This window comes from Pholcus phalangioides, unplaced genomic scaffold (genome assembly GCF_987345545.1).
Source record: "Pholcus phalangioides strain wild (caught in Gottingen) unplaced genomic scaffold, Ppha-v1.0 ptg000008l_1, whole genome shotgun sequence".
In the NCBI taxonomy this organism is placed as follows: Eukaryota; Metazoa; Arthropoda; class Arachnida; order Araneae; family Pholcidae; genus Pholcus; species Pholcus phalangioides.
The window spans coordinates 55139387-55166662 of NW_028301601.1; the positions used below are offsets into that span (position 1 = coordinate 55139387).

The 27276-nt window shown below is 39.8% G+C and overlaps 1 protein-coding gene and 1 pseudogene across 1 annotated transcript; one reads left to right on the plus strand and one right to left on the minus strand.

The window, feature by feature from the left end:
• Positions 1 to 6047: 6047 nt before the first annotated feature.
• LOC149084547 (homeobox protein ceh-31-like) lies at positions 6048 to 23610 on the minus strand. The gene is made up of 3 exons (XM_089234962.1): positions 22300 to 23610; positions 13254 to 13414; positions 6048 to 7424 (listed from the first exon to the last, which is right to left on the minus strand). Exons 1-3 carry the CDS (start codon positions 22457 to 22459, stop codon positions 7137 to 7139), a joined length of 609 nt encoding a protein of 202 aa, XP_089091088.1. The 5' UTR covers positions 22460 to 23610; the 3' UTR covers positions 6048 to 7136.
• On the plus strand, positions 7751 to 7872 carry LOC149084548 (5S ribosomal RNA; annotated as a pseudogene).
• Positions 23611 to 27276: the final 3666 nt, after the last annotated feature.

Below are 27276 nucleotides of genomic sequence, written 5' to 3' on the forward strand. Positions count from 1 at the left end.
CATAAGAGAGAAGAGAAAGCGGTGTTTCCATAATGGAGAAGAGAAAATGGCGATTCCATAACGGAGAAGAGAATACGGTAATTCCGTAATAGAGAAGAGAAGACGGCGATTCCATATTGCAGAAGAGTAAACGGTGATTCCATAATGGAGAAGAGAAAACTGCGATTTCTTATTAGAGAAGAGAAAACGGTAATTCGATATTGTAGAAGAGAAAACGGTAATTCGATAATGTAGAAGAGAAAACGGTGATTCCATAACAGAGAAGAGAAAACAACGATTCTATAATTTTTTATTTTATTTATTTTATTTTATTTGTTCATAAAACAAAGCTACTGGTTTAAACCCAATTACAGCTTGCATTAAAAATAATGGAGAGGAGATAAGTGTGATTCTATAATGGAGAAGAGATAAGTGGGATTCCATAATGGAGAAAAGAAAACAGCAATTCAATAACGGAGAAGAGACAACAATGATTCCATAAATGAGGAGAGATAAGCGTGATTCCATAATGCAGAAGAGAAAACGGCGATTCCATAACGGAGAAGAGAAAACGGTAATTCCATAATGGAGAAGAGAATACGGTAATTCGATAATAGAGAAGAGAAGACAGCGATTCAATATTGCAGAAGAGAAAGCAGTAATTCCATAATGGCGAAGAGATAACGGCGATTCCATAACGGAGAAAAGAAAACACCGATTCCATTAATTAGGAGAGATAACTGTGATTTCATAAATTAGGAGAGATAACTGTGATTTCATAAATTAGGAGAGATAAGTGTGATTCCATAATGCAGAAGAGAAAACGGTAACTCGATAAAGGAAAAGAGATTACGGCGATTCCGTAGTAGAGAAGAGATTACGGCGATTCCGTAGTAGAGAAGAGAAAACGGCAATACTATAAGGGAGAAGAGAAAAGAACGATTCCATAAATGAGGAGAGATAAGTATGATTCCTTAATGCTGAAAAGAAAACAGTGATTCCATATTAGAGGAAAAAAAACGATGATTCCTTAATAGAGGAAAGAAAACGGCGATTCCATAACGGAGAAGAGAAAACAACGATTCCATAAATGAGTAGAGGTAAGTGTGATTCCATAATGCAGAAAAAAAAACGGTGATTCCATAATAGAGGGGAAGAAAACGGTGGTTCCATAATAGAGGGGAAAAAAACGGTGATTCCATAATAGAGGGGAAAAAAACGGTGATTCCATAATAGAGGGAAAAAAACGGCGATTCCTTAATGCAGAAGAGAAAACGATAGTTCCATAATGGAGAAGAAAAAACGGCGATTCCATAAATTAGGAGAGATAAGTGTGATTCCATAATGGAGAAGAGAAAACGGCGATTCCATAACAGAGAAGTGAAAACGGCGATTCCATAATGGAGAAGAGAAAATGGCGATTCCATAACGGAGACGAGAAAACGGTAATTACATAATTGGGAAGAGAAGACGGCAATTCCATAACAGAGAAGAGAAAGTGTTGATTCCATAGTAGAGAAGAGAAAACGGCGATTCCATAACGGAGAAGAAGAAACAACGATTCCATAAATTAGGAGAGATAAGTGTGATTCCATAACAGAGACGAGAAAACGGTAATTACATAATGGGGAAGAGAAGACGGCTATTCCATAACAGAGATGAAAATCATGATTCCATAAATTTATTATTCCATAATGAAGAAGAAAATGACAAATCCATAACGCAGGAGAGCTGACAGAGATTCCATAAATCAGAACAGATAAGTATGATTCCATAATCAAGAAGAGATATCTGAGATTCCATAATGGAGGAGAGGTATGGGTGATTCCATTAAAAAGGAGAGATAAGTTTAATTATATTATTTATAAGAGATAAGTGTTATTCCATATCGGAGAAGAGATAACTCTGATTCCATAACGGAGTAGAGATATTGGTGATTCCATAATGAAGCATAATTAAGTGTACTCTCATAATTGGGGAGAAATATTGTTTATTCTTTAATGGTGAAGATGAAAGTGTGATTCCATAATGGAGGATAGATATTTATTATTCCATAATGGAAATGTGAAATCTGCAATTCGATAATTGAGGAGAGAAAACTGCGATTCATAATGAAGCAGAGATAACAGTGGTTCTAAAAGTGAGGAGAGATAAGTGTTTTTCCATATTATAGAAGAGAAAACGACGGTTCAATAATGGAAGAGAGATAACAGTGATTTCATAAATGAGGAGACATAAGTGTGATTCCATAATGAATGGATGTATGGGTGATTCCATAATGAATGGGATGTATGGGTGATTCCATAATGAATGGGATGTATGGGTGATTCCATAATGAATGGGATGTATGGGTGATTCCATAATGAATGGGATGTATGGGTGATTCCATAATGAATGGGATGTATGGGTGATTCCATGACAGAGGACTGATAAGTGTGATTATATAATGGAAAAGGGATAAGTGTGATTCCATAACGGAGTAGAGATATTTGCGATTCCCTAATGAAGCCGAAATAAGTGTGATTGCATAATATTGGGAAAGAAAGTGTGATTCCATAATGGTGGAAAGAAATTTATTATTCCATAATGAAGAAGACGAAAATGGCGAATAGAGGAGAGATAACAGAGATTCCATAAATCAGGAGAGATAAGTATGATTCCATGATCAAGAAGAGATATCCGAGATTCCATAATGGAGGTGAGGTATGGGTGATTCCATAATGGAGGTGAGGTATGGGTGATTCCATTACGGAGGAGAGATAAGTTTGATTATACAATGTAGAAGTGATAAGTGTGATTCCATAATAGAGAAGAGATAAGTGTGATTCCATAACGGAGTAGAGATATTGGTGATTCCATAATAAAGCAGAAATATGTGTAATTCCTTAATGGAGGAGAAATACTGTTGATTCCATAAAGGAGAGATAAATGTGGTTCCATAGAGTAGACTGGATAAGTGGGATTCGTTAATGGAGTACAGATATTGGTGAGAGCATAATGAAGCATAAATAAGTGCGATTCCATAATGCGATAGAGATATTAATGATTCCATAATGGAGAAGCGGAAATGCAGGATTCCATGTTGGACGTGAGCAATGTTCGATTCCATAATGAAGGAGAGCAATGCCGGATTCGATAAAGAGGAACGCCCGATTCTTTAATGGAAGAGAGCGACGCCTGATTCAATGATGGAGGTGTGCAATGTCTGAAATGTCGGATTCCATAATGAAGAAGAGCAACTTCTAATTCCATGATGGAGGTGAGCATTGCCTGATTCCATAATGAGGGAGAGCAACGCCGATTCCATAATGGAGGAGAACGATGCTTTATTGCATTATGGAGGTGAGCAACGCCCAATTCCATAATGGAGGTGAGCAACGCCCAATTCCATAATGGAGGTGAGCAACGCCCAATTCCATAATGGAGGTGAGCAATGCGCGATTTCATAATGAAGCAGAGCAATTCCTATTTTGATAATGAGGAGAACAATTCCTATTTTCATAATGAGGAGAACAATTCCTATTTTCATAATGAGGAGAACAACGCCTAATTTAAAAGTGGAGGAGAGCAACGTTTGATTGCATAACGAAGATGAGCTAAGCCCGATTACGTAAGTAAGGTGAGCAATGCCCGATTCTATAATGGAGGTTAACAATGCCGGATTTCATGATGGAGGTTAACAATGCCGGATTTCATGATGGAGGTGAGCAATGCACTATTCCATAATGCAGGAAAGCAATTCCCGATTTCATATAATGAAGGATAGCAACCCCCGATTCCCCAATAAAGGTGGCCTAATGCCTATTTCATAATGGAGGTGAGCAATACCCGTATCCAAAATAGAGGAGAGCAATGCTCGATTCCATAAAGTAGGAGAGCAATTTCCAATTCCAGAATGGGTGGAACCAATATCCGATTCCAAATTGGTGGGGGGGGGGGGGGAGTACGGTCTGAATCCATAATGAAGATGAGCTAAGCCCGATTTCATAATGGAGGAGAGCGATGCCGGATATTTTACGGGACAGAAGAATTTTCCCATATTATTTGTGGCTTTGAGAGGTGCGATCGCCCCCCTCCCTTCTGGATTCGCAACTGCACAACTCCAGCTTTACTAAAGCTGCTGTTGGTGTGTAGCTGACTTGAGTCTCGTCAGCAGAGACGGGCTTAAACATTTTGTGACCCGGTGCGAAAACAGCTTTGCGCCTTGATGGGGACTCAGCCCCCCAGGTTTCGGTGCGTATGCTAGGGACACTGCTGCAAAATGTAGTGTCATGTCAACACTATCTGTTGCATCACAATGGAAGGGATGTCAGGGCTAGATAACGGGCTATCTGCTCACAGTTACAACTAAGTACTCTTTCAGCTGTGGCAAGTGTACAGTATGCCAATCCCTTTGTAGTTCTGAATACAGTACGTCGTTAGAATTAGAATTCAACGCTCTTTCTTGTCTAACACCTGAGACACCAAACTCTCTTGCCCTCTTGGCTTGGGCAGGGCCTGGTTCTCAAATAAGGCATGTGCCCACAAATTTTCAAGGCGCCTAAATTGGCCACCTTTTGCATTATGGGCAAGGGTTTCCCCCACGCCTCTACCTCAAAGAACATATGTATATATATAAGCCTTTCCCCCCCCCCCTTTTCTCAATGTAATCAAAGTATTTTTCTCAATGTAATCGAAGTATTTTTCTCAATGTAATCGAAGTATTTTTCTCAATGTAATCGAAGTATTTTTCTCAATGTAATCGAAGTATTTTTCTCAATGTAATCGAAGTATTTTTCTCAATGTAATCGAAGTATTTTTCTCAATGTAATCGAAGTATTTTTCTCAATGTAATCGAAGTATTTTTCTCAATGTAATCGAAGTATTTTTCTCAATGTAATCGAAGTATTTTTCTCAATGTAATCGAAGTATTTTTCTCAATGTAATCGAAGTATTTTTCTCAATGTAATCAAAGTATTTTTCTCAATGTAATCAAAGTATTTTTCTCAATGTAATCAAAGTATTTTTCTCAATGTAATCAAAGTATTTTTCTCAATGTAATCAAAGTATTTTTCTCAATGTAATCAAAGTATTTTTCTCAATGTAATCAAAGTATTTTTCTCAATGTAATCAAAGTATTTTTCTCAATGTAATCAAAGTATTTTTCTCAATGTAATCAAAGTATTTTTCTCAATGTAATCAAAGTATTTTTCTCAATGTAATCAAAGTATTTTTAATCTGTTTTGCGGCTCCCTAAAATTTAGCAGCCCAGTGCAATTGTGCTCTTCGCACCTGCTCAAGTCCGGCATATCGTCAGACACTATTTTCAGAGAAGTACACGACGTAAACCTTCGATTGTGGTCTAATAAACGTTATTAGGACTGTTTGAATTTAAAGTATGTACACTGATTAATAAATCCAACTCAAAAACTCGTTGAATAAAGAAAAACCTTTTTTTACGATTCAGGAATTATGTGCAAACATCAATATTTTATTAAGTACAAATATAACTACCGGTATGTATTTTGTTGTTCAGTTTGGGAAAGACCCCTAGCTGAATTCCCCTCTTATACTTTATAATACCTCGGGATATATGTGTGTAGAGTTGCACGATCTTGGGCCAATCTTGCCCCTCTCGAATTTCCCAACCCGCGAAGAAATTTAAAATAAGTATGTTTAAATAAAAATTCATCAGTACATATATATTCTCCATTGGATTCGGTCTTCGAAGAAGAAATCAGGTTTTCTTTCAACGGCCCGCAAATTAGTCCCCGGTGAAATTACCCCACTAATAGAAAGAAAAAAAACTAATGCAATTGACTCAAATGTCACTAGATGGCACCTGATTAACCTTTAAGCGGCAATCACAGAAATCACTAAAACCCCTTTTCAAAATGCCATATCTTTGAATGAAGTAGGCTTTCTTCCGATTTTTATTAAGTGCAAACTAATGGGTTTTTCGGGAAGAATTTTTACATTGAGAAGTCATTTTTGAAAAATTGCTTGTGAATGCTAAAATAAGAGGCCTTTATAGAGGCGAGATATATCGTCACCGCCGCTTAAAGGGTTAAAAAAAAAGGAAAAACACGTGAATCTTACAAAATATTTTAATTCAGATATAACTTATTTTATAGTATAACATTTTACATTTGCGATCATACTCACTGGCATGACGTCTTTGGTATGCTGCTACACACACACACGCACGCATAAATCTTCAATTGGTTTCTTTGAAATTGTATTGAGGTTTTATCACTGAAAGAGTTTCGCATCAATGTTACGGTAAATGTGATAAATCGGTTATTATTCATAATCGCCAATCGTCTCGGTAAGTTTGATAAATTTATCACTTTTACCGGCAATTATGCATAGCACCCAAGTGTCGTTGGTAAATTTGACGAACGCTAAAACAATTATCAAATGATTGTTTGATAATTGTTTTAGCCAATTACCTTTGTGTGTAATTGGTGAATTTGATAAATATGAAAAAAAATTCCCAAACAACACTAGTATCTCTGATAAATATGGTCGGATCCCGATATAATGAACTCCCGTTTAATGAATTTCATGATTTAACGATTAAAATTGTGATTTCATGATTGAAAGTTCGTCAAATCAAAGAATGTGTTAAATGAGAGTCCATTAAAACGAGGTCTGATTTCAAAATTAGTCAAACATTTAATTAATAATAGGAGTCATTTCGGGATGTTCAGAAAAATTCGTTAAATCAGAGTTTATCGAACCCGGTTCTGACTCTGACTCACAAGTACGGTTATCTAAATAATAAATCTTATCACGGCAAGGAGACCGATTTTATCATATTTACCAATGCAAAATGGTAATTATGCACAGCAACCAGCAAATGTGATGAATTCAATATTTATTTATCATGTTTACCAACAACACTTGGCTGTTATGAATAATTGCCGGTAAAAGTGATAAATTCAGTGAATTTTGCAAAACTTATCAAAAGGGTTGATGATTATGCATGCGAAACTATTATTGTGCAAATTAATCGGATTATGCGTAATCGTTATTACGTTATGCATAAACGATGTTACGGTAACACATTTACCGCAACATTGTCATTTATCACATCCAGTGTTTTTTTTGGTTTTGTTTTTCTAAGTAATCGTGCAGAGTGTTCAACTGTATACGCACTGAAGTACGTACAGTAATTACTCATTGCCGGGAACATGACACCGTCCACTCAGAGATTCCGATCGTTGGTGTAGACCGTGCTGTTGAGCAAACTGTTCGCGAAAGCCGTGTTGCTGCTGCTGCTGTGACCCAGACTGTTGGGCTTCTCCCTGAGGACAACGGAAGAGCCACAATCTGTCGCCTATCACCATCGGCCTGGCAGCGTGCATTCCCATCGAATGGTAGTACTGTTGCACCAGCAGCTCGAGGTCCGTGCTGTACTTTCTCTTCCACTTCGTCCGTCGGTTCTGGAACCATATCTTGATCTAAAAAACATGAAGCATAATGTATAGTACCGAAGTCTATACAGGGTGATTCCATAATGCCCCTTGCACTATCTTACTGGCCAACCTTTGATCCGAAGGACATACTTCCAATTAGAAAAAATGTCCTAATAGCGTGTAGAAATCAGATACGTCGTTCATGTTACCCAATTAGAAAGTTTTTGCCCTGTCTCTCCTGCGGCCAAAAAAAAAAAAAAAAAAAAAACTTCCACGTTTTTAAGTACATCATTCGCAGAGATATTTGAATGCAAAAATCTGAGAACAGTTGGGAAGGAACAGCATAAACGAGGCCCCGAAGGAGGGTATATGCCAACGGCCATACCTTGCTGAAAACACCGGTTCTCGTCGTCCGATCACCGAAGTTGAGCAGCATCGGGTGTGGTTAGTACTTGGGATGGTGACCACCTGAGAACACCGCGTGCTGTTGGCATCATTTTTCCCACCGTCGCCACACTGGTAGTCGGCTGAAGTTGTGTTTCCGTGGTTCCCAACTTCGAGGCTGTTAAAAATGTCTCGTCACAGACAGCAACAGGACTACAACGGTACGCAACCCTAGATATATACGCTCTTAGACTGTTAGGTACACACACTTACACTTCCGGCACAGCTTAATCGGTAGTAAATTTGCCCATGGCGATAGATCAGAGTTGTGCTGGGTTTGCAAGGAAACCTTAAACGACGGGAAAAAGCGTTGTCCATTAGTGCATTCAAATATCTCAGCAAACATTGCTCTTAGAAACGTGGAATTTTCTTTGTTGGCTATAGGAGAGACAGGCAACGACTTAATAAATGGGTTTTAAGGACAGGGTGTCCGTATAAAAAGTTAATTTTTACATTATAATACCTATACAACCACTTGCAATATGAGCGTCGTGTCTAAAAATCTACACGTTATTTGCATAATTTCTCTAACTGGAAGTGTGCATCTAGGATCAACGGTTCGCCAGTAAAATGCGGCAATACAAGGGGGAATTATGGAATCGCCCTGTATATACGCAGTAGGATCAAAAAGTCCGTTGCCTTGGCTAAAAATTCATTACCTTGAATAAGTGCCGTCCATGTGCATGGGAACGACTCGGGCATGGTTCGGGTCGCTCATCTCATGAAAATGAGATTCAGTTAAATTTTTCGAAAGTAGGCATGTGCATTGTTCGGCGGGCATTTAGGCTGGGTGTACACCGGTTAGACACAATTAGACGGTTTACGGAAAATTCACCGCCTCAGACCAACCGTGAACCTTGCTCTGTCCCCCCTAGGGATATAAGCTGGTTCGTCTCAGAAGACGTGGGCCACGCAACGGTGGAAAATCCAGGCCAGACAGTCACAAGCCAACCAGCAGTGGGAGGAGTCCCGTAGTCGCGCACATTGCCTGCAGGCCACGAATGGGAGCCCACGAAAAACCAGTTATACAAGTTATTATATATATATATAGTTATTATATATATATACAAGTTATTATATTATATATATATACAAGTTATTATATTATATATATATATATATAGTTATTATATATATATACAAGTTATTATATTATATATATATATATATTATATATTATATATATATATTATATAGAAATCTGGGAACTTCAATGATGTTCCCAGATTTCGAAATACATAAAATACGAAAGCAATTCCGTCCTGTAGGTTTATACAAATTTATAACCATGTAATCAGACATCATGTCATAGGGATGTTATAAAATATAAATGCCACAGATGCGTATTTTTCGAAACACAATCACCGCCGGAAAATTCACCGACAACAATTCACAGCTAAGAAAATTCATCGACGGAAAGTTCACCACTGGGATAACTCAGCGACAAGTTCGACACGGCTCAGTAAGCCAGTAGGTGAGCGAGAAATTACCGAGTCAGTGAATCAGTAAATGATACAGTAGTTGGTGGGTGAGTGACAGAGTGGTTAGTGTTGGTGAGTGAACAAGCTAATGAGTGATCGAATGACAGAGTGAGCGACCTAGAGATAGAGTAAGTGGCCTAGTGAGTGAGTAAGATTGAACGACCTAGTTAGTGTGTGAGCGAGTGACAGAGTGAGTGACCCGGTGGGTCAGTGAGTGAGCGAGTGACAGTGTGACCCGGTGAGTTAGTGGTAGAATGAGTGACCTAGTCAGGGAGCAACAGAGTGGGCGACCTAGTTCGTGAGTGTGCGAGTGACAGAGTAAGCGACCAGGTGATTCAGTGCATAACACAGTGATCAACCTAGTGAGTTGATGATAGAATGAATGACTTAGTGAGTGAATAACAAAGTGAGCGATCTAGAGATCAAATGGGACCCCCGAGGTTATCTGATGTGGCCAGCCGTCTCAAAACTAATTTTGTAAAAATGAACTGAGCAGCACATTTACCGATCGCTCAAGTGACCCGTGGCACAATTCCAGAGCATTTAAGCTACCCATGACACATTTGCAGATCACTTGGGTGAGTCGCAGCACAGTTCCAGAACACTTAAGCGATCCGCGGCACATTTAGAGATCCCTAAGTGACAGGCACAGTTTTAGAGCACTTAAGCGTCCCTCAGTGTAGTTCTACATCACTCAAGTTACCCGCGGCACAGTCTCAGACTACTTAAGTGATCCGCGACATATTTACGAATCATGGCCCGCGGCAGAATTCTAGAACACTTAAGTCACTTAAGTGGCTCAGACACATTTCCAAATCATTAAAAGATCCGCGGAACATTTAGGGATCACTTAAGTGGCTCTGTAGAGGACTTATCAATAGGGGGAATGTTAGTTAGGTCAGGTGCCCACAAACTAGGGAAAGAGTTTTCTACTTTTTGGCACAGTCAGTAAAGATGCAATTAAGAATTATTTTTACAGAATGTGGTTGATGACGTAAGTACCATTCAACTCTCCCCCCCCCCCCATCCCGCATCAAATGTCAGCAAATCTGAAACCCCCCTCCTGCCCTATCGATGCTGACTTAATCCTTGAATGATCCCTATTGGCTGCAGCACCAGAACCGGTTGCCAATTTGCGTTCTTATTAGATATACAGGGTGTTCTGTTAATGAACCGACAAACGCAGAGGGTTGTTAGTAGACATCAAGAGGAACAAAAATTGCAATGGAACATGGTGTCGCAAACGACGTTGAGAAGATAAAAATCGCGAAAAACGCATGCAAGTTGGACTTCACGCTGAAACGCCAAAAAGCAGGGCTGTAGCTAGGCAGGTGCAACAGGTCCACCCGCATAAGACCCACTTGGAAAAGGGGACCCGAATGGACCTGAATGGGGCAGAAGGGGCCTAAATTCAAATTCTTGCACAGGGCACGGGAATGGCTAGCTACGGCCCTGACAAAAAGACTTATTTGATTAATTGTTACAAGAGTAGTTGGAAGTGGCGGCCGCTGACGTCATTGCACAGTCTAAAACGACGTAAAAACGATTCCCGGACGCGTTCGAAGATACCAGGTATGCTTTTGATGTCCGCCGCAGCGACGACAATCCGCGTTATGAGACCCTCCGGTGTGTCCACAGGCGTCGCATAAATGGTGGTAAAGTCAAATATGGTGAGTGAACCCAACCCACGAACGCATTCAGAGATCAACTGACTTCCATCTTTCATCTCCTCTGGACTCAGAGCTTCATGCGTTTTTCGCGATTTTCACCCTCTCACCGTGGTTTGCGACGCCATCTTCCATTGCAATTTTTGTTACTCTTAATGCCTACTAACAACCCTCTGAGTTTGTCGGTCCATTAACAGAACAACCTGTATAAATAGCGTGAATAAGTCGCGAGAGAGAGAGGAGCATGCGCATGCATTTTAGGATATTCATTGTTCCGTGTCCCGATCCATAGACGCTACTACACCCCACCCCCAAATCTATTTCCTTACACGGCCGAATGTCTAACGTCCTCCCCACCAGCACAACCAACATCTTCTAGCCCTTTGAGGGGCACTATATAAAAAAAAATTTTTTTGGCCGAACTAACTTCATATACTTGATACATAGGACTCATATAAATATGTTTTGCAACTATTATTTTATTTTCATCAAAATCCAGCGAACAACAGGTGGTCGCACAGTGGGGACACCGCACACCTAGAACACTGAAAGCTTCCCTAGGGTGTAATGCAGGAAAAGCAACATTTTGTTTGAAAAATTCCCTTTCTACCGATTTTGTAGGCCAAAATGATCAACATAAGCATATTGATAGGTGGTAAATCTTTTTCAATGAGATAGCAGTGTAAATTTTCCTTCTTGAGTGGCATATAAATTTTTTCGAAATGACAAATTTTCCATCAGTGGCACTGAAAAAAACAATAAGAACATCAAGATTGGCGATGTATCCGGCATTCGTAGAATTTACTAAGATGGTCCCACTTCTTCCTTTGAAATCTGGATTTTGGTTTTTTCTCCTGAACCATATGAAATTGTCGGGAGGATCCAGGTATTGGGCAGTGTATACATCAGCATCATTTTCGTAATAATCCATGCAGTAAGCTTTGTTTTATTTTCTTTATCTGGTGTATCATCAGATGCATTAGACTCCAGATCAGTGAGAGCTCTGAAATTAGTATAATATTGCTTCAACTGTACTTAGGAATTTTATAGGCATTTCACCACCAATAAAAGTAATAAATGCCCAATAATCGGTTGAGGAGGGGGGGGGGGGACTCAAGGCGAAATAAATTCCAGAAAATAAAATCAAAGCAGTAGAGAGAGCATAGAAAGTAGTCGTCAAAAGAAAAAGCTGCTCTAAAACCACTAGAATGAAAGAATGGTTATGTGTGGGACAAAAAAATAACATATGTTGTGTCTTCCATTCTAACCCCCAAAATTTCCACCACAAATACACATCTGAGATGTTTCAACACCATTGCTGCAGTCACCCATTTTCTAGTAAACAAGACAGAGGGGAGAAAATGAAGAAAAACAAGGTCGCTTCGTCTCAAGAGAGGTGGTTTCACACTGACGTCACTTGGTGTATCTCATTGCTCTAGGTGTGCGGTGTCCTCAGTATGGAACCACCTTTTTAAAACTTTCATAATTTGATTTTAAACTATTCTTAAGTTTATTGAATGGCTTGATTTCAACAAATAGGGCAAAATCTATAAAAAACCATTATCAATTTTTGAAAAAAAAATTTTTTTTATTAGGAAATAAATTTTAAAACACTTACTATAAAACTAGAGAAAATGGCGGATTTTTTTCCCACTTGCAAAACAAAACCAGTATGATGCTGCCATCTCTGACAGAAAATCTAAATCTTAAGCTATTTAATAAGATTTAAATGATTACTGTGCGAAAATTAGTTATTTTTTGATGGAATTTTGAAAAGGTGGTTTCGCTATGGGGACACCGCGCCGGAAAGGGCTAGAGCAACCTTCTCTGCTTTAGAAGGTATTGGCACAACCCATCTGCTTCTCGAGAATTCATCACACAATCAGTTATTCTACGGAACGGGGAAAAAATAAAGTGTTTCACTATTTCGTGATGAATCTTCTCTCCCTCACCAACTTTCACTCTTATGTCTCTTTCACTGTTACATCGCTATAGAAGTTTCACTTCAAAAACGTTTTATGGAATTATGAAGTTTAGCACCGGAAGAAGTGGAGGGTATACCCCCTGGCAGAAGCACGGGGGGAGAACATCGGCATTTCAGAGCTGCTTTGATGGGGCATGGCCTAAAATAGGTTGGGGACCACTGGGTTATAAATTATTCAAAAGGTAAAGAATTCTACGCCAAGTCCCCCGAACTTCTGGATCCTTCTACGGAAAAGCGTTTTATATGTGGCATGAAGAAAACTGACTGAAGCGAGATGATTACTCGACGGGTTTCTTACCTGAGTCTCGGACAGTTTGAGTGCCTTGGCTAGCTGCAGCCGCTTCGAAACCGACAGATACTTGTTTTTTTCGAACTCCGCTTCCAGAGACTTGATCTGCGCCGCGGTGAACGCTGTTCGAGGCCTTTTCCTTCGAGATTCATCAGAATGGTTCGAGTCAACTGAAACACATTCATTCATTAGCAATAGCATCAGTCTAAAAATGCAATCCCCTAATCACACGCATATATAACATTGTGTGTTATCATGGATAGTAAAATTTATTGTTTATTTTGAGTGATGATATTGCTTCCCCCGAAACCGAAAATAATAATTATAATAATAAAACAAGGAAGAGAAATACTCTATATTTGCTGATTCTGCTCAATGGCAGCTGATCGACAGGTTGGAGGGATGGAAAACATGTTTTTGAATGTCGAGAAAAGCCACAACGCAATATCTGGGCTCGTCATTGCCGAAATAAAGCACATCAAATCAGACGAGACATCTCGTCCTTGTTACTGTAAGGGTTAAAAAAATTTAACCCAAAAGCAAAGCAATGCGATGCCTCATGAATAGTGACTGTATTGTGTGGAAAAAGTTGTCTGACATCATGAGCGGTGAAATTTTCTGGACCAAAAAACGAGACAGTTTATTTAAAAGCGGGATACATAGTCAAGCTTTGTAAACAATAGTGCGTGACTTTGGATGGATGAAATAAATCACGTTTATTTATCATTACCTCCTAGAGAGGTCCGAGCGAAAAATCACATGCTTTTGTGGCCAAAAGCTTATCTATCATGCCAAATCAACAAAGAGCAACAGCAAAGAGCGATGCTTGTTGATCGCCAAGTATGTGAGCGAATCTCGGGAAAGTATACAGTCGGCCCCCCGTATTCGCAGGGGTTACGTTCCGGGAGTGACCGCGAATACGGAAATCCGCGAATAACCGAAACCATGGGTTTTTTTTGCATACCTCGTTTATTGAACATCATCAGCAAGAACAGGGTGACGCAGAGGTACAAGGGAATGTAAAAGAGGCTGTAGCGATTGTTGGCGATGTTTTCTAAAAGAACATTGTGATTTCTGCTTGCTGTTTTTTCTTCTTCATATCATGAAGTATGTTGACAAGGCTTTCTCTACCAATTTTTCCACATGTGAAGAACGTAAAATAGAAGGAATGTATATCATGAAAATAATCTATTGCGAAGCCCTTCCGCTATGTTACTTGTGGTGAACTTGTCTTCGAAGTAGAAGAGAAGAAATCAATTCAAGTAGAAGACTATAAAGAAGTATTTATCTTGATCTTCTTCATCTGGTACCGCTTCAGTTTCAGGACCTGTCAGCTGCATTGATTCCTTCTCGGTCAATCCAGTATCAAAAGAACTTTGAATAGCATGTATTCACTCTCAAGGTACCTCCTGACTTCCGGAACGAAACACCATTTAAACCAATACAGGAAAGTGTTTTCATATTCCAAGCCTTTTTATTGTTCGTCCACAATACTTGGAGCTTTGGCTTATGCTTCCCTTCAATGCTCACGGATTCGCAGATTTAAAAAGATGGTGGGCTTTATCATGTATCCATGCGCATTTGCGCAAAACAAGGAGCTCGCTAACCAGGAGCTCTAAACCTGGAGCTTGCTTTTTTTCTCTTGCTTAACTTCTTTGCGAGATTTTCTTGCAAAATAGTGCAGTTTCGTCAACTGGTGATGTGCATAACCCTTCTCTTCAATAATTTTCTACAAAGCCTTTGGAAATTTTCTAGCAGCCTCTTGGTCGGCAAAGGCTTGATCGCCAGTGATTTTTGCATTGCGTGATCCGAAACCGTTTCTTAAACATATGAAAAAACCTTTACTTGCATTCATAAAATTCTGATGAAATAGACGTTTCACCAGCCTTTTCCTAATGGAAGAGTAAAATTTTCCGCCTTTTCTGTTTTAATATTACAATCAATTGGAATACCTTTTTGTAACAGTCTCGTACTCACAAAAAACAGCATTTTCTGTACGAGAAACGCGTGGATCCCGTAGGTGCTGCAAAGTTTTGGCTGACACGGGTGCAGCCACAGCCACGGCTGAACGAATTTCAGATTCCTTTTTCTTGATAATGTATATCTCACCGTAGATTCGTTGATTCCGTAATGGCGGACCACAGCAGGTATTGACTTACTTTCGCCAAGCATAGTCTTCGTCAATATATCCAATTTTTATATTTCATCAATATATGTCTTTTCAGAGCATTGTCAGTAGCACTAGAAGAATGAGCCATCCTAAACAAGCACAACTCAAATTTTGTAAACAAAACACGCGTGAATGACGGTTGCTGAGTGTTGTCAAAAAAAAATTTCCCAATAAAGGAAAAAACCGCGAATACGGGGGCCGACTGTATTTTATTATTTGTGGAAACCCTGAACTTGATTAGGCTTGCGCCTAACTACACTACGTCACAGCTGTGTAAGGCGACCTGTCGTCTGGTTTTGTAGTTCCCTAAAGCTCTCTTATCCTCCCACCAGAGTCGTCTTTATGAGCGGCACGTGGGATTTTGCACCCAGGCGACAGTTGAGCTGGAGCAACACCATCTATAGAAGAAGACCTCCGCGCGAAGCTCGTGACGTCACTGAAGAAGTTATTTCACCTACAGTCATTGGATACACTGCAAAAAAGGTAGAGATGTCGCATGCGTCGGCCTGCAATATCCAATGGCTACAGGTGAAATAACTTCTTCAATGATGTCACGAGTTTCGCGCTGAGGCCTTCTGCTATAGATGGTGTTGACTGGAGTCGCGCCCCCTGAGAATGTCCTCCATTGTTCAAGAATATTCTCGCTCATAGATGGCTGTAGTTTCTGTAATATTTCTGTAGATAACTGTAAATGGGAATCGATGGAAGAAATGCAACGATGCGTCGTGAAGTTGATAGTGTTGCTAATTTTGGGTCGCGGCTCTGAAAATGGTTAAAAACCACTTCAATAGGATTTTCCATACAACGATAAATCCCTCTACAACGATATTTTTTCGGGGTCCACAGAGTATCATTATACCAAAATCTCACTGTATTTGGTGAATATTTCTGAAAAGAGGTACGTACTACCTCCACCCGTTATACAGGATGGGGGAAAAAGTCCTTGATACATTTAAAAAATTAATAGGAAATCAATCAATTGACGTAATAAAGATGAGGTTTGCACAAAAGTGCTTATCACGACGCAGAGTTTTTTTCAAGTTTACAAATTATTCAAAAAAAAGTTCGAAATTTCAATCACAGATACGACATATCACCGTAACTGACACATAAAATGTGGCACAACCAGGGCATGATTAATGCTTATTAATGATTTGTGCTACATAAAATTACCACATCTCAATGTGAATATCGCGAGTTCAAAGTTTCACATGGACCCACAACATATTTTACACTGTGGCGGAGAAAAAGAGTACATACCAATTAATTTCAGATCACAAACTACGCAATTGAAGGCACTGAACTGATTTGAGAAAACCAAATACTCTTACTATTTAGCTTGTAAGAATCGGGACGATGAACTTTACATTTCAAAATTTCTTTGACACGCACGCACGCACGCTTACATTCACCGAGATCATATATATGATCTCTCACCAATAAATACTTAAAACTGCTAGGATTTGTTGTGAGGATCAGTAACAATTTCAAATCAATTGCAACAATTGCGAAACTTTTCACGACTTATGTGCTCCCGGAGTATTGCACTATTATATGGAGTCCTCACAAAAATCTAGACCAGTGATTCCCAACGTGGGCGTTAATACCCCTTGGGGGGGGGGCGATGGAATGTTCCAGGGGGGCGGTAAAAGCTACTGGTATAACATGGGATCCTATGGGTTAGATTGCGTTGGGGGCGATGGGAGAAAAAAATTTCTGAAGAAGGGGGCGATGGGACAAAAAAGGTTGGAAAACTATGATCTAGACCAGTGATTCCCAACGGGGGTGTAAACGCCCCCTGGGGGCGATGGAATGATCCAGAGGGGCGGTAAAAGCTGCTGGTATAACATGGGATCCTATGGGTTCGATTGCGTTGGGGGCGATAGGAGAAAAAAATTTCTGAAGAAGGGGGCGATGGACAAAAAAGGTTGGGAAATTATGATCTAGCTAGACTCACTGATTCTAGAAAGAGTCCAGATCAGATTTCTACGTTACAGGTTTTACAGGCAATTTCACGTCTACATTAATGACGTAAGTACAACTGAGAGAGAGAGAGAGATGGAACATGGCTTCAGTCTACGAAGGTTGTGCGTTTTGTGTGGGTGTGCTTTGAAATAAAGTCTTCTTCTGTAAGCTCCGTAGTTTCGTGCATCAACTGGAAACCCCCCCACAATATCAAGGGTCTAGGAAATATTCTGCCACCTCACGGAAAAGAGACGCATCTCCACCCGACGTCGTTTATACAGTGTAATAACCAGGGCTCGAATTTTTATGACCTAAAAAACATAAAAAATCTGACCTTACAATTTTCACATTTTTTCATCTCTTCCGTGTCAGTTATTGCTTCCTATGTTGAAAAATAAACGAAAAAATTCTTCAATTTACCTTTTTAGTTAAAATTTTCTCTGACTGATACCAAAAATATGTACCTAACCGATATACCTATACACCTAATAATAATTTAAAATAATCGTCTGCTTGCGTGCGTATTTAGTGTTGTACGCGAAGTTAGCGCTGCCATCTGTATTTCAAATTGCAATGTGTTTGCATATTAGTAAGTAGAGTCATAATTAGGGTGAGGGCAGAGAAGTCTGGTGACCAGGGCGCTGGACTAGTAAGGGTACCTCGTTTGTTTCCTGTTCATTCAAAATTACGAGGAGGGGGGGGGGGGGTTCTACGCCAAAATGGCCCTTGCCCTGGACGACAGTGTCAATTTCTGTTTTTGGTTTCGGCCCTCGAATCTATTGAGAGACTTTTTAACTGGGAGATCGAGTCACGTTTGCGCCTGAAACTACAAAAACGACAGAAAAAACCAACTTCAGCCAACCACAACTTTCAAGTAATAGATGGTGATGGAAGTAATAACACTGGTGGGATTCGAACCCAAGTCCTCGTGATGCAAATTCCTCACGATACCCACGTGACCGCACAGCGGCTACCCTTGGCGCTGAAAATATTCCCCCACAAAGTCAAGAAAAAAATTCATAAACATTACTCTGAGCACTCAAATTTAGACAAGGCCAAATTTTCGGTGATAAATGACCAAAGAAAAAGTATATCTATTACTTGAAAATTCCGAAATTAGTACCAATCGCTCAAAAATACTTAAAATATGATGACCAATAGCTCGAAAATGACAAAAATATGACTTGTCATTGAAAAATATCGCATCATTAAAAATTCTAGTAATAAAATAATGGGATTTTACCATATTTGTAATTTGCGTCATCTTGTGAGTATTATTTTTATATTTCAAATATTTTAAATTAAAATTATAAAAATAGAAAAACCACGCAATGCTAATATCGATTTACATATAATTTTCCTTTTTTTAACAAAATTGTAATTATTTCATTCTAATAATTTGTAAATTTAAAAACAAGGTATTATAATATAGATCAGGGATCGCCAACTTCTTTCTGTTCACGGGCCAACATAATGGTCAGCTATAGCGTCGCGGGCCGCATCAATGGTGCAACTTCGGTGTATAAGCCGCTCCATCATTAATTGAATTAATTAATTAGTTAGTTAGTTATTAAATTAATTTCGTCACTAGAAATAAGAAGTTTGTAAACAGTTTGTTAATCAAGAAATCTGCTGTTGGAGAACCGACAGTTCAAATAATGATCACAAATTTAAATTTTTCACGGTAATTTTACCTTGTCGCGGGCAGCACAAAATCACTTCACGGGCTGCACGTGGCCCGCGGGCCAGCTGTTGGTCCCCCCCTAATATAGATCATTCATTAACGCATCGTTTGTGTTAAGATTGCTGTCTGTGACCTCGCTAAATGTTGATGTACCTTAGAATGTTATGGGTACGCAAGCCGATTCTAAAAAATTCTTGCATGTTTGTTCAAAACCTTCTATAGCACGAGTGGTATGTGAAATGGAATTATATGCTACGATTATTATCGACTTCGGTGCAATGATTACTGTCTGTGTGCGAAGAAAGTACTTTAGCATTAATTATAATATTCAAATGAATTTTACCAGTGTTTTTCGTTGATGTTTGGCCCATGTTTCTGCACCTATGTTCTGTCTAAATACGCAAGGTAATCACCAACCGTAATGAATTAGTAGTGCCCCTTCAGCCAGAGGTATCGACACGAGAAAAACATAGGGGGCGGGAGCTAGGGTTGTCAGACGTTCTGTTCGTAGTGGAGCCAAAGCCATAGCCACTATATTGTATAAGAGAACCCCGTGAAATCTCTCGCAGGAACTTCGTAACACGAGATGCGACAAAAAAGACTTACGGCTACTACACGAAAGAAACGAGAACGTTAGAGCAGGGGTCTTCAATCTTTTTCGAGTACCGAGTACCGTTTATGTTCAACAAGAAAAGAAAATCACCCGTACGGCAACTTTGGCATGACATGTGCTTTAACTTGGCGTTAAAGCTTCTTCCGGGCGTAAATTATTCCGATTTTCAAAGGTTAAAAAATATAAACTCCATTTAATGCTTATTTTAATGATCAGGGATTCTTAAGCACGACAGCGCTATTAATATCAGGACCCGGGTGCCACAAATTTTCCTGGCGCAGAAATTGGCTGTATTTCAGTACAATCCATAGGCTCTCTTCCTCTGCCTCGAAGAAGACTAGATATATAGCGACCCTAAAAAATTGATATTTGCCCAGGGCCCGAACTGAGAAACTGGCCCTGTTGGATGTTATTAATATGCATGTCTAATATGCTATGCATATTAATAGTGTTGATAGTTCATATTAATAACATGCTCCAATCTGTTAAATATTTTTATGTCTGAGTTACACTCGGGAATGGATAGGATTATGATTAGAAACTGTTTTGCAGTAGCAAAGTGGCTTTATTTTGTACTATTTTGATCGAAATAGGGCATTCGGATGTGCGTCCACATTCAGGAGGTTTAAGAGATTCCAGGGCAGGTATCTTCAGAATTTAGTAGCGTCCACAACTAGAACTAGTGTGAATTTTTAGATGCCACTTGAATGGTGTGATTTAGTAGGGGAATCAATCAACCTAGCGAGTATTGAATTGGGGCACAAGCAACGAGAGAGAGAGAGAGAGAGAGCGGTGTTAGGTGCTACAGGAAGAGAACCAAGGTGTTCCGTGAACATGCTTGTCTTTAAAGGCAGATGTTAGTTGATTAAGACGCCTTCATCAGGCCGCAAAAAATTAGGGCTGAAATTTTTTTTTTCTTTTCAAACAAATCTATAGAAAATTTTTGTTAAACATTCCTTCAAGGATATTTTAAACTAGCATTTTGTACTGTATTTATCTACGCTGTATGGAAAAGTGTCCATTGCATTTGCTTCGGAACACCATAATTTTTTGGCCGCAAAAAAAAATGTGCACTCAGAAGGAATTTTCGTCAATCAGGTTAATAAAAATCACGAAAGACTAATCATACTTAGACCAGGACTAATCATACTTGGGCCTAATCATACTTAGACAGTCGATTCGTATTACCATTCAGATGGAAATCCCGACATTGAACTAAAAGGGGGGCTGCTAGCCATTTTGAAAATCTTCTTCAAGACTAGGGACAAACATTCTATCAGTGGCAACGAAATCTGTAGTAGGCTGATATTCTTCATTAATTTAGGCAAAAGTTGAGGTGACAACAGGGCAGACCATGTCCCTCATTCAGCGGAAATTTTGCATTGATCTATGCAGAGCCACCAGAGACGACAACAGGCTGTGACCCAGATTGAGTAGAAATTTTATATTGAAAAACCACCAAATTACCAGAAGGGACAACGGGCTATGTCTGTGATTGAACAGATATCGCGTACTGATCTATAAAACATTACCAAAGGAGAGACAAATGGGTCATTCAAGTATTACATCAGCATCGAGGGGGGGGGGGGGGGGGGGTTCGGATTTGCTGACTTTTGATGACAAGAGGGGGAGGGGGTTTGAAGGTTGCTTACGTCATCAACCACCCTTTTTGAATATATGAAATATTCTAAGCTGCTGACGAAATTTTGCTGACAAGGGGGGGGGGGGGATCAAAAATGGCTAAAAATTTGCTTACGTAATACTTGAATGGCCCCAAAGGGCTAAGCCACTGATTAAGCAGAAATTTAGCTTTGATTTACACAAAATTACCGGAGAGTACACAGGACTATGTCGCTTATTGAGCAGAAATTTTGAATTGATTTGCAGAAAATTACCTGAGGTGACAATAGGCCATGTCCCCGATTAAGCGGAAATTTCGCAATGATCTACGCAAAATTTACTGGAGACGACAACGGGCTATGTCTCTGATTGAGCAGAAATTACAAGACGGCGACAGGCCACGTCCCTGGTTTAGCCGGAATTCGCATTGATTTACCAATTATAAATGAGATAAGATTAACATCGCTCAACACAAAAACTTTTTCGTGCTCTCAAGGATATTGTAACGGTTTTAGGGGTAAGTATATTTGGGCTGTTGATTTTTAAAACTGCCGTTAGTTTTGCGAATTGGCTCTAGTTTCAGAGATATAATGCATACTCCCACACATTTCAATATAGTCTACAGTCACTAAGTTTTGCGTCAAATTTTTACTTCAATTTTTTTTTTCCTATATTATTTCAATAATAATATTACATTTGTATCATTATCAGACACCAGTGATCTCTATTCATATTACGTTTATTATTGATTTACATTTCTCGTACAGTTTCAGTGTGATTTGTATGCTGCTTACGGTATTGCTATTAAAATTTAATTCTCACTTTATCTCAGAAACTAGAGCCAATCTGACAAACCCAATGACGGGTTCGGATTTAGTGCCCAAAAATCACTGAAATACCTTCGGGAACAAAATCAGTGTTGAGCAGTGTAACTATTCATCCTTATTAAAGATATCGAAGAAGCATAAAATTAAACATAATTTTGATTCAGATAAAGACTCACTGGTTTGATTCTCGTTGACCTTATCATCACTCGGTGCATCTGTCGATCTGATATCGGCCGGCGATTTATCAGCTAAAATGCTGTCGATATTGAAGTTCGTTTTCCACCGACTTCGGCAATCCGTAGCGTCACAAACTTGATGTCCTTCATCTTTGGCCATTTCGACGGCGATGGATACACAGCTACTATCTTTACGCGAAAGGATAACTTCGATTCCGAATGTTTGATGATTATCTTAGCTGTTCTCGTTGCGCATGTTCGACATGTTTCCTTTTGATGGTCGAATACTTACAAATGACTTCTGCCATATAACAAACACGAGGATATATTTCGTTTCTATAAAGGTGCAGGGAAGCGAAACCTAAGAGCGTTTCTTTTCGAATCTATTAATGTGTTCAGTGCTCAAAACATCTCTGACGAAACTCAACTCCACAACGTTGTTCAAATTCATTCATACCCTGGACGATACGTCACTGTTTTGTCTATGACGGTACACAAGTCTTCAAGCTTTAAAGGTAGTCATACCAGTAGAAAACATTCGAATTTTTGGCATAAATTAGGGAAGTATCGATGGCCCATCAGAGAAATAACTACGATGCAACTTCCCCAGATTATCATTTGTTGCCAACGACCTTAAAGTGCTATTTTATGAGAATTTTTTAACTGGAAATACCCGATGACTTGTCTTTTTTTCAGTCGGCGATTGAGCAACATTAGGGTTTGAATTCCCCTCGTCAAATTGATGGATATAATATCTAAGTCTGAAAACTCATTTTCAATGTGATACGCTTTCCAATTCGAGTCGATCGATGTTCAGCTCTCAACACTGATTCAATTAAACTCACGCATATTCTTTGAATGACCATCGATTGTTGATGCCACCAAGTCCATGAAGAATCCAACTAGACACTAAGGAAAAATTCAAAATTCGGCTGAAACGAAGAGCCATTCAGTGCTGAGGCTCGATATCCGACTCGCTGTCAACCGTCAGCGTTTCTGGTTCAGCCGTCTCTGGCGTTCCACGAAAAAGGCATCAGTCCATCGAGCATGATTTAAATGTAGCATTTCGCGTTAAGAAGAAAAGAAAAACTGCCGAAACTAAGCCAGCTTATTTGTCAACCCCACACCAAAACGAATAAAAAGAAATGGCGCTACTGTATTTTTCCTACGGTTCCTTTTCTTTCTTTTTTTTTGTATTTATGTGTATGTCTGGAATGATATCGTCGCTTTGAAAAGCAAAGTAATGATTTGAAAGCACAATTAACATCCCCAGTTAGCGTCTGCCCCTCGTTAGCAATAACCGACTTCTTCAAGACACTTTCTGTTACGCGTTCCTCTCTTTTTCCTTTTCGTGGTACCGAAAGTTGTTTTCTTCTCATTTAGTTTTTGTTTCCTCTAGCTTTTTTTGTGTGTGTGTGCTTCTTGCGGTTGTATTTCGCCTCAGTCTGTCACCAATTTAAAACCGTTTACGTAGAGTAATTAATCATTTCCCCCCCATCCCCCCCCCTTGCTTTTCCAGACCATCGCCATGTCTGAGTGTGTGTGTGTCTTCTCTTGCCTTTGGTAGTCGGGAGTGCGCCTCGTAACTCCAGTTAGCTTGTTAGGGTTCTGGTAATTGGGTGCGAGAGGAGACTTCACCGCATATCTCATAATAAGGTGTGCGTGAGTGAGAGAGGATGGAGGGTTTTTAGCAGTTAGTTTAATACAAGGAGAGAAACGTCGCTGTTTTATTTTTAGGGGGGCTTTGCCAGAAGCCATCCCAGCACACTAGTAGTTTTTTGCGTGTGTTTTGTGATTCTGTTCCTGATGAGCTCGAAAACGATTCTGTTCTAAAGGAATTCCTTCAAATCCTTTGCTCCAAATCGCTCGTTTGAGGGGATTACCATTGCCATGATCGATCATTTGGAATTCCTAATAGTGTTGATTATTATTATTTTTTAATTGCTTAAGAATATCGTATTTTTATGCCGAAGTGACCGGACGGATAAAGAGATCCGTCTCAATGCATGGGTCTCTCAACTGGGCACGGCCGAGATAGCTTCAAGTAGATGCGTAATTACGAGGGGGCTAAGTGGGCTATAGCCCAGAGAGGCAAATTTGAGGAATGGGGGGGGGGGAGGGTCAAAGAAATTAGAGTAGAATGGGAGGAAGACAGCAAAACCATAAATCCGTCTCTGCCTAGACAGCTAGGGACAGATCAGTGAGCCATCAAAAGAATGACCAAGAGAGCGTGCAAGCATGTGAATGATCTAGAGAGTGTACAAACATATGAGTGGCCAAAAGAGTGATGCAGAGAATGTGAAAGTACGTGAGTGACCGAAACAGGGACCAGGTCAGTGAGCGACCACAAGAGTGACTTGGAGAGTGTTCAAACATCTGAGTGGCCTAGAAAATGTGAAAGCATGAGAGTGACCGGAAAAAGTGACCTAGTGAGCAAGGGACGAAAATAGTCAGGGGGTGTCGCTCTAGGAGGGGGTATCAAATTCGAGTAGCAAAGGCGAAAAAAGGCTTTGTCTACCAAAAAAAGTGGTTGAGGCGTGCGAAAAATAGGGATAGGTAAAGCGAGGAAATATATTTTTACAGCCTACAACCATAATTCCGCCTCTGACCTCAAATGCGAAGAGGCTCTCGTGGTGATAAGATTTGGTTTTATGATTTTCAAAATAGGTCCCGCAGGGGTAGAGATTTTTTTCTCGAGCCGCCCCTGAAAATAGTGAACTGGAGGGTGTGAAAACATGTGATGGACCAAAAAGCGTGAAAGACAGAAGCATATTTACAGGGGAGGGGCGAGCTGTAGCCCAGGGTGGCTAATTTGGAGGAATGAGTAGTCAAGGAAATATTAGAATGGAATGGATAAAGGGAGGCAAAAATTTTGGAACGTCCACAGGTGACAAAACCACAAATCCGCCTGTGGCCGCAAATGCGTAGGGGGCCTCGAGATGATAAGATTTGGTTTTATGATTTTCAAGGGAACAGACAGGAAGCCCGAGAACATAATTTGACCAGGGGTCGTCCTGGTGCTGTAAAGACGGACCAGCGGCTGAATAATCTGAAAAAAGGGATGCTTATAGTTACCTTGTCCCAGGGCCGTAACTAAGCAGGCGCACCCGCAAAGGAAGGAGATCCCAGAATGGGTCTAAATTGAAATTCTTGCACAGGGCTGGCTAGCTGCGTTTCTGCCTTTTCCTTACAATGGTAACGCTATAGCGAACCACCTTTTAACGAACGGAGTCTTTTCTCCAGTCATATCCTGATATAGCTTATAGTCGGATATGGTGAAATTTTGAATGATGGATTATCACCTAAAGTATTTATAGGAAATAACTAATATACGTAAACCTTTACTTTACATATTTGTCAAATTTCAAAGTTTACTGACTTTTTTTTTGTAAAATACATTTCAATATTTACGGTGATGTACTGTGTTTCCTTCATTTCTTCACCATTGACAATATCAGTTATTTTAGCAATAACTGACATTTTTACCGATAGATGGCAACCTTTCTGACAATAATTTACGATATTCTGTATTTTCTTATACATATTTTGCTGGGTGATAACTGAAGATAAGCTGCACGTTCGTATTTTATTTTTTGGTTTTTTTTTTGACATTTCTCCGCACCCCCCCCCCCAATTTCTTGCTGCGACACCCTTCTACTCGATTCTCACAGATGGCTCTATAATAACATCTCGCTCCACCCCAGGGGTGTCACATGGGGGCATGGACGGAGATACAGGGTGGGGCGCATGGGCACCCCTCCCCCTAGTGTCAAAGGTGGAGTCGACTGATCTAATGTATATATGTACATATGAATTAACATCATCATCGTGCCCCCCCCCCCCCAGCAATAATGACTGTGACAGACTTTCAAGTCTATCTCCGCCTATGTATGGCGGGCCTCCCGGGGGTTAAAAATAAAAACTATTGCTTTAATTGGATTTATTCGAAATAACTACATGACGAGACTACTTAACTATGGATGCACCCCGTACACATTCCTTTGTGGAATTTCTAATGAATCGGTACATGCCGGAATGTGTGTTCTGAGTACTATGGCAGTTCTATGGCAAGGGGGTTCTCAAACTTTTTTCACCTGCTGCTCCTTTTTCCCCCTAATCAACGCTTATCCGTGGCTTCTCCAAAGCAATCTAACAAAGAATCATTGGAAGAACATAACTCATATCGCTCACCACTCCGCGGTGCCCCTGACAAATGTTGGTGGCGGATCAAGGTTCCGCGGCTCACAATTTGACAATTCCTGCCCTAAGATATTTATATTGTCAGAGTTGTATTTGTCTCGTGTTCATACTGATGTTACCATCTAACTTCCATATTTTGCAACTCCATGACTGAATTCAATATAATACTCCATCGTTGATAACAGTAATCATCTAAACAAGATTCCAAACCTGGAATTCCTAATACAAATACAAATACAACGCCACAACAGGCAAATTGCCCAACGAGGTGGTTGACTTAAGAACATCATGGATCCCCGAGCCATTTTTGGAGGCCCTACCTACTACTGCTACACCACACATCCCGGGTAAAATACGGAGCATCGCCAATCATCGCCATAAATGACGCTGAATGTAAGCAAAGTTGCCAACTTTTGCAGAAATCACCAAAGAGATATCTAAATTTGAGATAACTCTTCCCCCCCCCCCCACACCTCTCGTTGATGTAACTGCTCCAGTCAGGTATTTCTTTAAATTCATTTATTTTTCTAATATAGTTGAACCCCGTTTTAACGAGTAGCATTATAGCGAGAATTTCGTTTTATAACGAACACTTTTCTAATCCTCCAGATAAATTTACATAGGAACAATGCAAAATCCTGGAATTCCTTTACAGCGAAATTTCGTTATAACAAAGTGATTTCTTCGGTCTCTTGGAGTTCGTTATAACGGGATTCGACTGTAGTTTATAACACATCTTTTTCAAGGCTCCATTCGCCTTCGCCGGTACCAATCAAA

What these genes read in the sequence shown, in the direction of transcription:
- LOC149084547 (XM_089234962.1), bottom strand. Translation starts at nt 22,459, where the DNA reads ATGGCCAAAGATGAAGGACATCAAGTTTGTGACGCTACGGATTGCCGA. An exon ending in GGTCAACGAGAATCAAACCA is followed by an intron (nt 13,415 to 22,299) that starts GTGAGTCTTTAT and finishes AATGTGTTTCAG; the next exon opens with TTGACTCGAACCATTCTGAT. An exon ending in TCAAACTGTCCGAGACTCAG is followed by an intron (nt 7,425 to 13,253) that starts GTAAGAAACCCG and finishes CATGTTTTTTAG; the next exon opens with ATCAAGATATGGTTCCAGAA.